This window comes from Octopus bimaculoides, chromosome 8 (genome assembly GCF_046866305.1).
Source record: "Octopus bimaculoides isolate indiv1 chromosome 8, ASM4686630v1, whole genome shotgun sequence".
NCBI lineage: Eukaryota > Metazoa > Mollusca > Cephalopoda > Octopoda > Octopodidae > Octopus > Octopus bimaculoides.
The window spans coordinates 1024983-1042710 of NC_142935.1; the positions used below are offsets into that span (position 1 = coordinate 1024983).

General features: G+C 37.8%; 2 protein-coding genes across 6 annotated transcripts in view; one reads left to right on the forward strand and one right to left on the reverse strand.

Annotated features, from left to right (window-relative positions):
• The window catches only part of LOC106871962 (carbohydrate sulfotransferase 11), a 36557-nt gene extending 25740 nt beyond the window's left edge, over positions 1-10817 (forward strand). Inside the window, exon 4 of one of the 2 annotated variants that reach the window (XM_014918742.3) lies at positions 9231-10817. The gene's annotated coding sequence lies outside the window, so the exon portion shown is untranslated. The remainder of the gene's footprint in view (positions 1-9230) is intronic. The other variant, XM_089355985.1, reaches the window with a different exon arrangement.
• Positions 10818-14034: 3217 nt separating this feature from the next.
• The window catches only part of LOC106871963 (DEP domain-containing protein 1B), a 33822-nt gene continuing 30128 nt past the window's right edge, over positions 14035-17728 (reverse strand). For all 4 annotated transcript variants that reach the window (XM_089355983.1, XM_014918749.3, XM_052969911.2 and 1 more), the window contains one exon: positions 14035-14855. In XM_089355983.1, coding sequence (XP_089212109.1) covers positions 14718-14855 — 138 coding nt within the window. In that variant the 3' untranslated portion in view covers positions 14035-14717. The remainder of the gene's footprint in view (positions 14856-17728) is intronic.

Below are 17728 nucleotides of genomic sequence, written 5' to 3' on the forward strand. Positions count from 1 at the left end.
TGAGGTCGAGAAAGTTTGTGTGCATGTATGTGCGCGCGTGTATGTGTGTGAGGTTGAGAGAAAGTGAATGTGTGTGCGTGTGCATGTGCATGAGTGTGTGTATGTGTTCGTGTGTGTGTGTGTGTGTGTGTGTGTGTGTGTGTGTGTGTGTGTGTGTGTGTGTGTGTGTGTTCGTGTGAATAATAGGCGTCACTTAATTCTTTTTCCGTGTTTTTAGCATAAAATTACATTTACATCAGACAGGACTGTTCACGTGACATGCATTTTTCATCTCAGTTCAGAATCAATACAATAAGAATGATAAAGAAAGAAAAAAAGAAGAAAAATAAAACATTCAAATTGACTCTCATTCATTTTTCAAATGGAAATATAAATAGAATAATTAAATATAAAAATATAAATAATGAACTCGTGACTTATTTCTTTTTTATACAAAGCAAATATTCTTTGTTACAACAACAATAGATTTCATATTGTTTCTGAAAGAAAACGTAGCTGACTTCATTTCAGAATTTCTCTACCATTAAACGCTCTCTAAAAACTCACATTTTCATTTCTATCTTCTTTTATCTGGTACCTTTTGTTTGTTTGAGTCATTAGACTGTGGCTGTGCTGGCGCATAGCCTTGAAGAATTCCTGGGGGTCGGGCGAATCGACTCCAATACTTATTAGGTTTATTTTTAACGCCCCGTCCTTATTCTATCGGTTACTTGTGCCGAACTGCTAGATTACTGGGGCGTAAAAACCCCAACACCGGTTGTCAAGCGTTTGTGGGATACAGACACACACACACACATATATACACATACTACACATACACAAAAACACACACACACAGACATACATATATACTACATTCACACACACATACATATATTGAATTGAATTGAACCAGTTTCAGCTCATGTGCAGTGGCCATGCTGGGGCACCACCATCAGTTCGTCCTATGCTCTCGAGTAAGTTGATGGTTATCTCTGCATCCTGATATGTGATACTGTCTCTCCCCCCCCCCCCCCCGGCCTCACATCTGTTATAAATTATCCTTTCTATTGAAGGCACAAGGCCTTGAAATTTTGCGGGAGGAGACTAGTCGATTATATCAACCCCAGTGTTCCACTGGTACTTAATTTATCGACTCCGAAACGATGAAAGGTAAAGTCGACCTCGGCGGAATTTGAACTCAGAACGTAAATACCGCCAAGCATTTCGCCCGGCGTGCTAACGTTTCTGCCAGCTCGCCGCTTTCAAATGGAATACGCATTGCCGTCACTGATAGAATTTTATTTAATTTTTCTAGTTTTAAAAAGAACTTTAGCTCTTATAATGTAATTTGTTGTACGAGATAAGCACGAATGGGCCAGCGGAGCATAGCATTTGTGATGAGTTTAAGAATTGTCATAAGTTGTATGTTAATCGTTGCCTCGATAAACCTCTCCAATGAATCAGTCATCGGAGAAAGACCATGACGAAAACCCTTTCCACTGTTACAAAGACCAGCTAAAAACAACCTTCAAGATGGTTGGAAGTGATGTAAAAAAAAAAACGAGCGAAAGCTGAAGCCGAGAACCACCCCAATTGGAGTCACATTATCATCACCACCGCAAAGAACGCAAGCTGCAACAACAATAATAATCATGACCTCTGCCTCGTCTTGCCATTTATTTTCTCCCAATTTTACACGAGAATTGTCTTCGCAGTCATCAACACCATCACCATAATGGACTCACTTAATCCGGAAGAAATTAAAATTCTTGAAAATTGGGAACAGCCATCGGCGACAACGACGGCGGTGACGGTAGTTGGTGTGAACATGTGAAGAACGAATAAAGTGCAGAAATGTTTCCCTGAAAAGTATAGTGATTGTGTTCTTGTACTGCTGAAATATGTTCCTATTGAAGGGTATTTATCAAGGTCTCTGTTCAGTGATGTAATGTGGTGCGGTGTAATTCAATGTGTTCTGAACCTTAGTTCTCAGATTTTCCCAGTCCAGAACCACGGCCTAATGTATCTCCATGAAGGGAAATATGTCACTATAAAAGGAATTAACGCCTGCATGAATATGATTCAACTAGTCAGCGCTTGCTGACTTATCGTTGACGCAGTAAACTTCACAGGAGATTTGCGAGTTTTCCCGGTAAACAGTTTGGCGGAAGAATCTAGAAGGATGGCTTACAGCTATAAAAGCTGGCAAATTCATTCTCAGGCCAGAGAGATACTCAACCGTCTACAGGAATCTACGTCACGCAGTGATTTGGTCTCCCCCCCTCTCTTTCACTTTTCTTATGTAACATGCTTATGTCGTACTCTACAAAAGGCTCCAACCGTAACTATCCAGCAGATTTTCCACATCAGGCACGGTCGAATGCTTGATTTATTAAAGACAAGTGCAATAAAATTGTTTTCACTTATGTTCTTAAACTAGGAAGTATCACTAGTGAGTGATACAGTAAAGGAAAAAATGTCTAATCTCTCTCTTCCTCCCCCTTTCTCTCTCTTCCTCCCCCTTTCTCTCTCTTCCTCCCCCTTTCTCTCTCTTCGAAGCTTTTAAGATTTCTGATAAAGTGCCTTCCTTGGGCTAAAGAAGTATCAAATGCACAGGTGCCGCTGTATGGTAAACAGCTTGCTTCCAACCACGTGGTTCCAGGTTCATTCCCACTGTGTGGAATCTTGGGCAAGTGTCTTCTGCTACAGCCTGGAGCCGACCAAAACATGAAAACTGAAAGAAGCTCGTAGCATGGATGTGTGTGTGTGTGTGCGTGTGTTTTTGTTTGTGTTTGCCGTTTGACAAATATTTGACAAGTGGTGTTGGTGAGTTAATGGTCTCGTTACCTAGCGGGTAAATACCAGGCTTTATAAAATAAAGATTAAGTCCTGGGGGCGTTTCATTCGACTAAAATCTCTTCAAGGCGGTGCCCCAGCATGGCCGCAGTCCAAAGACTCACAACACTTCGTAACAGATTCCCAAAACAACGTTTAACTCAGATTGCTTAAACCAAACACCGTCGGTTCTGATAATACAAGTATAAAACAAATATGATAATATATTAATACTAATCTATACTATAATCTATACTATATATAAAACAGAGATGTGTGTGTAATCGCTTTTCACGTGAAATCGACTTCACCAAATGCTTCCATACTTGTGATGCATGAATAATTTGACCTCGGATAAATATTAGGCTCTTCATTTGATTTTTTTAATTAAAAATAAATAATATTGCTTTATATTTAAGATTCACTTCTTTAAAAAGGTTCCTCAATGTCAACTTCCGGTATTGACGTAACAACCGCAAAAAGCTTCACTTTCTATTTTGTGTGTGAATGTGTGTGTTCGTGTGTATGAGAGAGAGAGAGAGAGAGAGAGAGAGAGAGAGAGTAAATACTACATACACACCGCTCTCTCACTCTGTCTCACACACATACACACGCACACACACACACCTTGACTCACTCACACTCTGTCTCTTACAAACACACACATACATAAATGTATACAAACATATTTACAAAGACACACGTGTGTATGCGCGCGCGTGCGTGTTTGTAAGAGACAGATTGTGAGTGAGTCAAGGGCTGTGTTGTCATATGCATACATCCAAAGATGCTTGTATATTTATGCATGTACGTATACATGACAACAAACCTCTCTCACTCACACTCTGTCTCTTACAAACACACACATACATAAATGTATACAAACATATTTACAAAGACACACGTGTATATGCGCGTGTGTGTGTGTGGGGGGGGGCTCCACAATCGCCATTTATTTCAATTACTCTTCTGAGGATATTCACGTAAATCATTTTTTTCATTTAATCATCATCATCATCATCATCATCATCATCGTTTAACGTCCGCTTTCCATGCTAGCATGGGTTGGACGATTTGATTGAGGACTGGTGAAACCGGATGGCAACACCAGGCTCCAATCTAATTTGGCAGAGTTTCTACAGCTGGATGCCCTTCCTAACGCCAACCACTCAGAGAGTGTAGTGGGTGCTTTCACGTGTCACCCGCACGAAGGCTAGTCAGGCGGTACTGGCAACGCTCGAAATGGTGTATTTTATGTGCCACCCGCACAAGAGCCAGTCCAGGGGCACTGGCAACGATCCCCATTTTAATTTTCGTAAAAGTTTCCAAGTACCAATGAGGCTTTTTGGCACATCTTCAATTTTCCCCATTCATGAGAGGCGCCCAGTCATCATTCATCTGAAAGTCCATCTACAAAATGTCCTCAAATTTCTATACAGCATATTTTGCCTTTTTTTCTTCAAGTATATAAGCAACAATTTCATTCCCGAGCAACGCCGGGTGCCTCTGCTAGTATAATATAATACAAACAGAATGTAATACTAGAAATATATTGATACAATGATAATATCACATAATAAGACAAATATATTTATACAAATATAATAATGCAACTAAAATATATTATGAGACATATTTATATAATACAAATATATTTATGCAACAATAATTATCGTTTAAATGGAAAGACTAGCGTAAATTAAACTGAAAAAAACAATAATCGATTCAAAATCTATGTCTCTTGTTTTGATAAATACATACAAAGTTGATCAATTTGCTGGCTGTTTTTCAATCTTTGTTTAAGTAATCCATTATACTGTATATATATGTGTGTGTGTTTATGTATGTGCGTTTGTATATATATATATATGAGTAAATATTCAAATGTGAATATTCATATAGATATTATTATCGTTATTATTATCGGTAAATATAAATAATTGATAATAACAACAAAAATATAAGTGGTTACAGGAGTTAAATAGCATTAGATAGCTATAGAATTAATATTTATATTTATCAAAAGGTGCCTATGTATATATACATTTCAATGTAGGTACTACCCTGCGCTGTCAGTCACACACACACACACACACACACACACACACACACACACACACACACACACACACACGCACACATACTTACATAAATTAAGAAATGGAGTTAAACGCAGGTGTTATTCAAATCTTTATACTTCCAACATATGTTTCGAAGAAAACATTGGTATTATTCCAGAAGGAATAAAATGATGTAAAACAATGTAATCATCTCATCAAGAAAAAAAAAAGAGAAACAAAAGACGTCAATAAGCCAATTTAACCAAATGTGATTACCGTGTATATGATGAAGGAAACGCTGGTAAGTTATTTTTAAAAAAAACGTTAATAGATTTAACGTCAAAAGCAACTTAGAGAAAGAGAAAGAGGAGAAAGAATGAAATTTACAGAAAGTTAAGAGTGGAGAAATACAGTTCGATAGATGAGTGGAAATAAAGCTTAAATGCGTCTAAATAGATATATGTAGTGGAAATGAAATGTAAGAAGACAGATAAAAGTCGAATTTTATAGATTGATAGAAATTACTTATAGGAACTAAAAGGATGTTTTTGCTAATGTTTGCAACGATAAACGCGTTCTTTAAACGCGTTTACAAGAGAATTCTCCGAAAACAGAATGAGATACTGTTCTTCGTAACAGAGCAGACAAAAGGATTTACCTTTATCATATGGAAAGGACCTAGTTAGAATATTCCATTCTAAATCAAATTGTTTATTATCTCCTCCCAAATTAACATACATATTGCAGTGGTCCTTCAGTTTTTCTAACCCCTGTTAAAGCACTCGGAAGGTTGGACCTCCAGCCAGGCCTTTTGCGATTCCCTTAAAACCAGGAACTTTTCAGTACCCCTTCGTACATATGTATGTATATATGTATGTATGTATGTATGTATGTATGTATGTATGTATGTATGTATGTATAAGTGAAGGTCCATGGCCAAGTAGTTTGGGTGTTGCAAGCAAGATCACAATTTCGATTCCCGAACCGGGTGGCGCGTTGTGTTCTTGAGCAAAACGCTTCATTTCACGCTAGTCCAGTCTACTTAGTCATAAATGAGTGACCCTGCGACAGAATGGCGTCCCATCCAGGGGTATTTTGTATTCTCGGACACTTATATGCCATAGAAACCGGCGCTATAAGTCCTAGAATTCGACACAGTAATTACTGAATATATACCATACTCATGATACAGTACCAGCTGCCTAAGTTTCATACAGTAGCACTCCAGTAGTAGAAGAGAAGAGTGTAATTCACCATCCAGCACGGTTTTTTCTCTCCCAAATCACTCAAAAGGTAACATCTAAGAGTACTGGTCCTTGATTTCTTTACGAAACATTTTTGTGAATTCCCGAGATTTTTCGTGTCTTCATACATGTGTGTATATATATATATATATATATATATATATATATATATATATATATATATATATATATATATATATATATATATATATATATACATGTATATTTATATATATATACATATATATATATATACATATATATATATATACATGTACATATATATATATATATATATATATATATATACATGTATATATATACATGTATATATATGTGTATATATACATATGTACATGTATATATATGTATATATATATATATGTGTGTGTGTGTGTGTGTGTGTGTGTGTATGTATAATACATATACATATGTAAAACACGCCGATAGAATACGCACTAGGCTTACAAAGAATAATCCTGGGATCGATTTCTTCGACTAAAGGCGGTACTCCAGCATGGCCGCAGTCACGTAACCGAAGCAAGTAAAACAATAAAAAACTATGCCATTTTAATCCCTAGCAACGCCAGGTATCTCTGCTAGTTTGTGTGTGTGTGTGTGTGTGTGTGTGTATACACGCATATATATATATATATATATATATATATATATATATCACTTGTCTTATTTTCCTTATATATATGTGTATGCGCGTGTGTATTTATACGTATGCGTGTATGTATGTATGTGAGTATGTATATACACTCACACACATGTGTGTGTGCATGTGCATGCATACATACATACATATATATATATATATATATATATTTATATCACTCCCATATTTTTATTCTTTCTCTTTCTCTTCTTCTTCTTCTTCTTCTTCTTCTTCTTCTCCTCCTCCTCCTCCGCCGCCGCCACCTCCTTCCTCGGCTACTACTACAGCTTCAATAATCAAAACCAAGAACTCATATCAAATATTCTTTTAGGACTGCTTCTACCTCCTACCAAACCTTCACAAGAGTGAATAAGAGAGGGAAGGAAGCAGAAAAAAAAAAAAAAGGAAAATGTCCCTTTTATTTGGAAACTATGGAAATATTTCTAGAAAACATTTCATTTCATTTTTCCCACAATTTAATTGTTTTTCATGCTTTACTCCAAGTTGAAAAAGTCGCAAAGACTGAAACCGGTACTAAAATTTTCTTCATGATAAAATTATTTTAGCATTTTCTACTTTGTCTTATTTTCCTTATATGTGTGTGTGTGTGTGTGTGTTCTAAGTATGTATGTATGTATGTATGTATATTACTGAGATACGTTGTGGTCCTTCAAAGTGACCGACTTTCTAACAACCACGACCACGAACTTCATAAACCGGAAGTAAATGAAAATTCGCTCTGAATTTTTTTTTTCTTCATTTTTTGGAGTAAGTATACTCACGATCCAAAATTTCATGAGGCACCAAAATTCGGTGAAACCTTATAAGAATTCAGGTTTTCTACATTTCACCACAGAACTAAATTGCTAAGTGTATCAACAGACATAGCTACAACCGAATTAAGTGTTAGTGATACGTCATTTTCCAAAACCACCAACAGAGGCTCACACACGTATGGGTGCGTGTGGTGTGTGAATGGCGTCGCCTCTTTTATGCTTATTTAATTCGTTTTCATGCTTTTAGCATTAAATTACATTTGCACAAGACTGAACGGCTCACGTGACTTGCATTTTCCAAGAGAGTTCAGAATCAATACAGGAAGAACGATAAAGGTGGAGGTGGAGATCCAGCTTTCTCGCATTCACTTTCAAAAGTAAATATAAATGGAATAATTGAATAAAAATAACTCTTGGCTGCTTGTTTATACAATGCCTATGTTCGTTGTTGCAGTAACAATGGGTTCCGTTTTGTTTTTGAAAGTAAGACGTGTGAGCGATACACCAATGTTGATTTTTACTGGAGTTCCATAGAAGGTAGTTTGTAGCAAAGCAAGTCTGAAGAATTTTCTGGGTTTAAAGACGAGCCAATTTGGGGAATACAGCTTATGATGTGCTGGTGTCTATAAGTGATGATCAAAAATTATAAGCCGTACTATTTCTAGCAACTTTAATGGGCTTGTCGCCGCCTGAAGGTTGCCGGTCTGATTTGTAGTGCTGACTGATTGGGTTGATGAATAAAAATATGCTTCTTTGGCTGCATGAAGAAGTAACTGAACAACATAGGCGAACATTTAACAGATTTTATTATTGAACATAAAGACAAAATGCGTTGGCCTTTACAGTAGAAATTGCATAGGGGGAGAGAGATACTACTTGGAGTTACGGTATGTTATTGATATGGCAACCTACTTGCCCGACATTACTGGTGTAGTGATGTCAGTATGTGACAACCTACAATTTTACGAGAAAGAGGGGTCGCCATCTTGTACGTAAAACGACAAGAAAAATAAGAACGCCAAATACTGCAGTATTCACCTAGAGGGGGTTCCTCTTATACAGATGTATAATGCATAAAAACACAAAAATATATCATAGCAATCGAGAATCATCTGGCACGGGCCCCGAAACTGCCAGATCACGTGATTTCAGTGAACTACGCTTCTTCAGTGGCAGGCATCTGCATGCCTGCCAAGTCTCGGTCTCAATAGTATATTGAATTACAATCTTTTTCAGTTACTGACGTCGCAAATAGCGAGAAGGCTTATTAAAAAACATAAATGTTAGTGAGGGAAGTTGTATTAATTCCAAAAGACAATCGCTATATCCAAGTTACTGAAAAGACACTGTAATTCTATACATTGTTGGCAGCAAGCTTTGGCTGGTGTGAGGCAACCGGGATCCTGTCACTGAAGAAATACTGTACATTGAAATTATGTGATCTAACCCATGCCAGACGTTTATCATTTATATATGTCTGTGCTTTTACGTACCATGTATCTATATGAGAGGACCTCTCAAGATGTAGACCTCAGTATTCGGCGTTCTAGCAATACATCCTCGTTAAGCTGGATATGTTTGCCTTTTGCATTAATACTGCTTCTGACGCTAATATTTATTTTATATTTAATATTTTTGGTTGTTGCATAACATTTTTTCTTTTTTTTTCCAGATGTTTATGGTTACAGCAACAAGAGAATCTACATTTATCCATCGCACACCTTCATTCTTTAATATGTATTAACCATCAACACCACTACCAGCACGTGGTCGTGACGACAGAGGAGTTTGTGGTGGTGGTGGTGGTGATAGCCGATCTTCCGACCGGAACAAGGAAACTATATTTCCATGTATCTTTTCCATAGCTGATACTATCCGTTGGCCCAAACTCTAGCCGTGTAAGAAGAATATACTGGAGCAATCACTACTTTTGGAAAATCTTGAAAGGAAATGTCTATCAAATAGACTGGTTTAAAATATTTTAAAATCAACATACAACGACATTTTAAATGAGCAGAAAGCAGTGTGCATGACAAAACGTTTCCTAAGACATCCCTGTATTATCAGAACTAACACAGTTACGACAACGAAGTCTTTGAAAATACAAAATAATTAAAACTAAAGCGTATAAGAACAATTAGTTTTTCTGTTACATAATTACCAATATGTTTTAGTATTTTTAGATTTTGCAGACAGGAAAAAAAATTATATCAGATAATTACGATTACATTATATTTTAAATCAAATCTGTGTGCAGTGAACAGCTGCTTCACAACCTGCAACGCTGCTAACTTCATTGTAAATATACGGTTATACCAATAATTATTGTTGCACTCGGTTATTGATGGTAAAACTCTCTTTAATAATCTAGAGGAGTTAGGCTTTTCAAGAAAAGGAAAGGGAACAGTAAAAATACGCAATACTTTTTAAAGATTGATAAGTAACAATTATCGTTCTTGTTATTAAAATACTCGTGATGGAACTTTTTGTTTCTTTGTTAGAAACTAGCACCCTTCTTCTATGAAGAATACTAAGGTGTGTGTGTGTATAATACATACATACATATATATATACATATATATATACACACACACACACTTTATTTGCGGGCTAACAAGGCTACCAATTGTTTCATACTAAATTTTCTCATCCAAAATGGAGACGAGTACCAACGCTCTCATGCAGTACGCTCGAACAATTGTAAGGAATATCTTTACATGAAACTATTGGTACCTTTGTTGACTCACAGACAAAAGAATATTTATCCACCAATGCAGTGTTGAGCACCCATTCTCACTGTTCGATATTAGTATGCATATATATATATATATATATATATATATATATATATATATATGAAAGCATGCATACATATATACATAGATGCATTACATGTATATATGCTTTCACATCATCATTGATGTCGTTTTAACATCCACTTTTCCCTGTTCATGGAATTTGTCGAGGCGGGTTTTCTTTGAGTGGATGCCCTTCCTGTCACCAACCCTCACCTGTTTCCAAGCAAGGTTATAATATTTCCCCCTTACCATACACGTTTTCACGGAACATTTGAAACAAAAGACACCCACAACTATCACGCGATGTCAAGGCAACGAAATGCTAACTCACACACACAAATTTGTAATGCATTCCTAAAACTGGTTTCAATGGTTCAAAGACCAATTAAGTACTTAAATATTCGTAAAGATGTGTACACATTTTTTTTTAATGAATTAAACTGGTTACTTTATTAGCAAAACGTGTTTTATATTTAATTTAATCAATATTCTTGATACACCTTCAAATACATGCTACTAGCAACTGTAAATTGTCTCCCTTAGCTCGTTTTTGTTTAGATTATGCAAATTACTTGGCTATAAATGTGTCCTACTCCTTTTTTTACAAGTCTAAATCCTTTTAGCTACTGAAAATGAGGTCGGACAATTGTCGCACTGATGATGGGCTATTGAATCAGAAACGTTTCTATAACTGTTCTCTCATCTTTAGACAATAAGCTTATCATTTTCATAAAAATAGCTTATTAATTACAGGTAAGGACACGGTATTTCCTTATGCAACCATCATATAGTACCAAGTATATTAAAGGCGTCTAAGTCAATGCTAAGTCCTACCTGTGTTAGCAGTGCGATTTAATCATTTTTTTTTTAAAGTTATTCTCTGAAGATTTTCTGTACAAATTAGAGCCAGCACTGAAAGTTACAATGTTTCGTATACGAATACATCTATGTAAACAATGCGATCAAAGATAGAAAAATAGGTCATAAATGTACCTATTACAATGTGGTTTGTGGATGGTTAATGGTGTGGTGCTGAAGGAGCAATAAATAACTTCTGAAACACGCATATACATACATTACCTATCTTCGTATCCTCAATTACGTTGGTATACGAAATGTCGTAACTTTTAGTGCTGGCTCTAAGTTCTCAGTACCATTGTGAAATATTCAGTCACCACAATCACTCCCTTGCATAGATTCGTTGACTTGTCCGAATGTGAGCATTCTAATAACCATTTTCACTCTGTAAATCATTCATTAGATTGCATTTAATATTTCCAGTTTATTTGACTATTTCTACCTTATATAGACTGTCACTCTGTCGATTACGACGAGGGTTTCAACTGATATGATCAATGGAACAGCCTACTTATGAGGTTAACGTGTAAGTGGCTGAGTACTCCACAGACATGCGTACCCTTAATGTAGTTCTTAGAGAGATTCAGCATGACAAGGCCAGCCCTTTGAATTACAGGTACAACTCATTTTTGCCAGTTCAGTGGACTGGAACAATGTGAAATAAAGTGCCTTGCTCAAGGACACAACGTGATGCCAGGAATAGAACTCATGACCTCACGATTGAAAGCTGAACACCCTAACCACTAAACCAAGTGCCTTCATCCTGCCTTTTATAAACAGCCTCACACAACTTACAAACCTTTCATAACAGCCAGCCACTGATGAGGCCTTTATTGGTTTCAAATTCTGGCACAAGGCCAGCAATTTCGGGGGAAGGGGAAAGTCAAAAATATTGACCCCCGATCTACTGGTACTTATTTTATCGACCCCCCAAAAGGATGAAAGGCAAAGTTGAACAAAATGCTGCTTATCATTTTGCCTGGAGGGCTAATGGCTCTGCCAGCTCCTTGCCTTCATCACAAGCTAAGGCGCATTTTACTAGTAAAACCTGCGTTATCTAGTGACTAGTTAAAGGTAGGCAGTAGGTGTTTGATTTATCAGTAAAAAGACTAGGTTTTCAGTGTCCCACCATTTCAACTAATTAATCACTTTAAATATATCTTTAATTTTTATTCAGAAGTTCCGGGTTCAAACCAGCTGGATGGCACCTAGCAGAAATATCTTTTCTCTGAGCTTGCAATGACAAATGCCTTGAGGGGAATTGTGTGGATGAAAACTGACAAGAAGCAGATTAAATATCTTCTATCTTTTCCTTGTTTCAGTCATTTGACTGCGGCCATGCTGGGGCACCATCTTGAAGAACTTTTAGTTGAATGAATCAACATCGGTACTTGTTTTTTTTTTTAGCCTTGTACTTACTCTATCAGTCTCTTTTGCTGAACTGCCAGATTACATGGACGGACACAAACACTGGTTGTCAAGAGGCAGTGAAGGACAACCATGCACACACGACAGGCTTCTTTCAGTTTCCATCAACCAAATCCACTCACAAGGTTATAATATAGTAGAAAACACTTACCCAAGGTGCCACAGTGGGATTGAACCTGGAACCCTGTGTCTAGAAAGCAAACTACTTACCACACACCCACAACTGAATTCTGGAAGAATGCTGTGGCAAACGCATCAATAACTGATTGGAGCAAAAGTATTTCTGGGCCTGGAAATGCTAGTCTTTAGGGTGCACTTTTAAATGTTCTGTATGAGGAGTCACCAATAAATATCTTAAGGTGTAGGGATTTGTAGGGCTCGTGAGGACTTTGCATGGTGTCCCAAAAAAGATGAGGTAGAAGGTATTTCTTGAGATCAGGACACATGCACATGCCTCTACAGATAGTAATATTTCTCTTCAGAGAGAAAACAGTTGAAAGAATTTGGTAAAACAGGAACTAGTTCAAGAGCACACCGTTTTATGAATGGTGTCTGGGATTATTACCTTGTTGGGATCGAGTGATTACAAAAGTTTCTGCATTTGGTAACAACAATGTGTGTGATGACACAGGTGGAGGAGAGAATTTGGGACGGGTAAGAAAGAGAGAGAGAGGGAGAGAGAGAGAGAGAGAGAGAGAGAGAGAGAGAGTGAGAGAGAGAAAGAGAGAGAGAAAGAGAGAGAGAGAGAGAGAGAGAGAAAGAGAGAGAGAGAGAGAGAAAGAGAAAGAGAGAGAGAAGGAGTGAGAGAGAGAGAGAGAGAGAGAGAGAGAGAGAGAGAGCCAACAAATATACTCGTTCTTTTACACCTGATGTGAAGGAGGAATTTACCAATTCAATAGAGACTCTTTTTGCAATTCTTCATAAAGACCTGTTGTAAATTGGGAGAAAAGATGCTTGCAAGTCAAGCAATACAAATGTATGTTTGTGTATGTATGTATGTATATATATATATATACACACACACACACACACACATATACATGTGTGGAGAGAGAACGAGTGTGTGTGTGTGCACATGTGTCTTTACATTTGTGCTTTATGCATGTCACAAGCAATGAGTGGTGTTGTCACATCTCTTGTCAACAAATTGCCGGCCAGCTTTGTGTCTCTGTAGATGTATGGAATAAGAGATCTCTTACTTTAGAAGGAGACAAGGGTTAGCAGCAAGAAAGGCATCCAGCTGTAAGAAACAAAACCTCAGTAGTATCCATACACAAGGATGGCAATGAATATGCACCACAGAAGCAAGCAGTTAATGACTTTACAATGACACCTCCCCACCAAAAAAAAAAAACACACACACACAAAGATTAAATAAAGAACAGTAATATATTTTCTTTTGTTGTTTTTATTATAAATATAAATGATATACTGAGAAATGCTTGTTGTGACAGTGATTGTGTGAGCAGTAAGCCGTCTATGTTATGAGATTATTGTGTTAAAAGTAAGACTGAAACAGTGATGGCTGCAGCTAAGGCATAATAAAGAAGGGTTTAGTTTCAACAGAAACCACAAAGTTGAACTGCAACAGCCACTGTCTTCTGACATCAGGCAAGATCTTTACATTCCTCAATCAGCCGAGGATCTATTATTTCACTTGCCAGGGTCAGCTGAGGTACTGTTACCCTGCCTACCCAAGTTAACCAAGGTACCATAAGTCTGCATACCCTGGTCAACCAAGGTACATTACTCTACGTACCTCAGTAAACCAATGTACCCTTACTATATATGCTCCAGTGAACCAAGGTACCCTCACTCTAAACACTCCAGTCAGTCAATGTACCATTACTTCACTTGCCTCAGCCAGCCAAAGTATAAATATCATTTTGTTGGTTTGCCTGAGCTACTGAGTCACTCTATTGATATGTGCTTTGTGTTAAAAAGATGCTCAAAACGTAAATTCTTTTGTTCCAACTATACAAATTCCAATGCTAGTCTTCAAATTTCCACAACAACTTTGCTTATACAAGAATGGAACATGGATGTAAAGAAAAAAATAATCAAAGATGAAGGATTTAAGACCGAAGTGTCCGCAGGCGTCTTAAAGGTCTTGGTAAGTGAATGTTGCGTTGGATCTTGAGTGGTGGTGCAGCAGGTATTGGATTCCTGAAGCCAAGTTCATTTTCATAAATCTTAGGATACAATTTCTGAAACTAACAAAAGAAGAAAATGTTATTCGAAAAATGTTATTCCTGGTGTTGGATATACAATTTAACAAAGCAGGAAGAAGAAAGTATTTACATGACGCAATACAATCACTGTTCCACAAGACTCCACACTCTCATTCAACAGCTCACAGTGAACTGCTTCCCAACCTTAACTGCCGATTGCTCACAGTTCTTTCTTTTATAATAATAAGACAGTCCACTTTTAGTCACTTAGGGGTTGGTTGGAATCCTTCCACAACAGTAATTAAATAACTTTATCTTCATTGACTTGATGCTTGGAACAGAATCTAATATGAAATTTTGATGGAAGTTTTAGTTTAGATCACTTTAAGCCTTTTGTTATCATATTTTTGCTAAATATGCCTTTCTTACAATTTATTTTAAAAATAATGAAATGTTTCTCATTATTAAGAAACTATCAAGGCAGGTGAGCTGGCAGAACTGTTAGCATGCCAAGCGAAATGCTTAGTGGTATTTTGTCTGCCACTATGTTCTGAATTCAAATTCCACCGAGGTCAACTTTGCCTTTCATCCTTTCAGGGTTGATGAAATAAGTACCAGTTATGCTCTGGGGTTGATATAATCAATTAGCCCTCTTCCCCCAAAATTTTCAAGGCCTCGTGCCTAGAGTAGAAATAATTGAAGTGGTGAGCTGGCCAATCCATTAGCATGCCGGACAAAACAGTGACATTTCATCTATCTTTGTGCTCGGAGTTCAAATCCTACTAAGGTTGATTTTGTCTTTCATCCTTTAGGGGGCTGATAAAATAAACATCTGCTGAGTAGTGAGGTTGGGGTAATCAACAAGTTCCCTCCTTCAAAATTTTAGGCTTTGGGCTCACAGTAATAAAGGTTATCAAAAAACTACCAAAGGCGACAAACTGGTGAAATTGTAGAGGGTTGCAAAAAATACTTTGCAGTATTTGTTGTGGCTCTTAATGTTCTGAGTTCAAATCCTGCTGAGGTCAACTTTGCTTTTCATCTCTCTGGGGTAACTAAAAGAGCACCATATGAGCATGGTCAAGGCCAGTGCAGCCTGACTGGCTCCCATGCTGGTGGCATGTTAAAAGCACCATTCGAGCGTGGTTGATGCCAGTGCCACCAGACTGGCTCCCATGCTGGTGGCACATAAAAAGTACCATTCGAACATGGTCGATGCTAGTGCTGCCTGAATGGCCCCAGTGCTGGTGGCACGTATAAAGCACCCACTACCCTCTCGGAGTGGTCGGTGTTAGGAAGGGCAACCAGCTTTAAAAACCTGCCAGATCAGATTGGAGCCTGGTGCAGCCTTCTGGCTCGCCAGTCCTCAGTCAAATATTCCAACCCATGCCAGCATGGAAAGTGGACGTTAAACGATGACGATGATGATGATTGAGGGCAGTGGACTGGTAGACCCCTTAAAGTATTAAAAAGAAAGAAAGAAAAATGCTTTGTAGTATTTCTTCTGACTCTTTATGTTCTGAGTTCAAAACTGACCAAAGCCAGCTTTGCTTGTCATCCTTCCAGGGTCAATAGAATAAACATCCAACCAAATACGAGGTTTGATGACATTGAAAATACCAGCTTCATGCCTTTATCAGAAACCATAATTAGAAAGCTAGTACAGAAAACACATTAACTTTTTATATTCGTTTAACCCATACGTCACGCAAATGGCACCCATGCCGGGGTACGTAAAAGCACCCATTACACTCTCAGAGTGGTTGGTATGTTAGGAAGGGCATCCAGCTGTGGAAAACCATGCCAAGTCACACTGGAGTCTGGTGCAGCCTTCCAAATTACTAGCCCCGGTCAAACCGTCCAACCCATGCCAGCATGGACAACGCCTGTTAAATGATGATGATGATGATGATAATATGAAGTTGTCCGACCATAAAGCCTTTGCCTGAATTAGACAAATCAATCTGACATACAAAATGTTACCAGATACTTTCATACGGTTAAGTAACCAATGCAACCTTTGGAATGAATATTAAACAAAATGTTGGTCATTTGGCAATGACATTTCTTTAATTGGATCGTTTTGCAAATGCTATCAGCATTTATTAGGAAACACTTACAGTGTTGGCCAGCCCCACTAATTACAACCATTTAATGACAAAATGTCAGCAACAATCAGCTGCGGAAAGCTATAATCTAAATTGAAGGTACAATGCAATAATCTACATCTAAAACCATTATATATGTGTGTGTGTGTGTGTGTGTGTGTGTGTGTGTTGGTGTTTTGGTCTACCATGAATCATTCAAAAGATTAGTCTGTTAATTTATTTTTCAGCACTCTGTATTTATGGGTGAACACACACAGACACAGCCACGCAGATATTCATATTACATCTGTGGAGGCGAGGTGGCTGAGTTCCTTCTGAGCGCTGGGCCTCACAGAAGCAAAGTGGCCGAGTTCCTTTCAGATGTTGGGCCTCACAGAGGCAATGACCAAGACCTTTGGCATTATGTCATGCTTGAGAAGAAGACCCATCAAGCCGAGCAAAATCACAGTCGTGGCAGATACCAGTGTCGCACAAATGGCACCCGTGCCAGTGGCACGTAGAAGCACCCATTACAGAGTGGTTGGCATTAGGAAGGGCATCCAGCCATAGCAAACCATGCCAAATCAGACTGGAGCCTGGCGCAGCCTTCCACCGTGCCAACCCAGTCAAACTGTCCAACCCATGCCAGCATGGACAACGGACGTTAAATAACAATGATATGAGAATGCTGATGCAATGTCTATTATATAACTAATGAAGTTATGAAACGGCTGTAAAAGAATAGCATAAACCTCTCCTCTCTCACCTCGTTCTTCTTATCTGTTCATACATTTTTTATGAGTGCAGAACCCAGAAGCCCACAAGACTGGC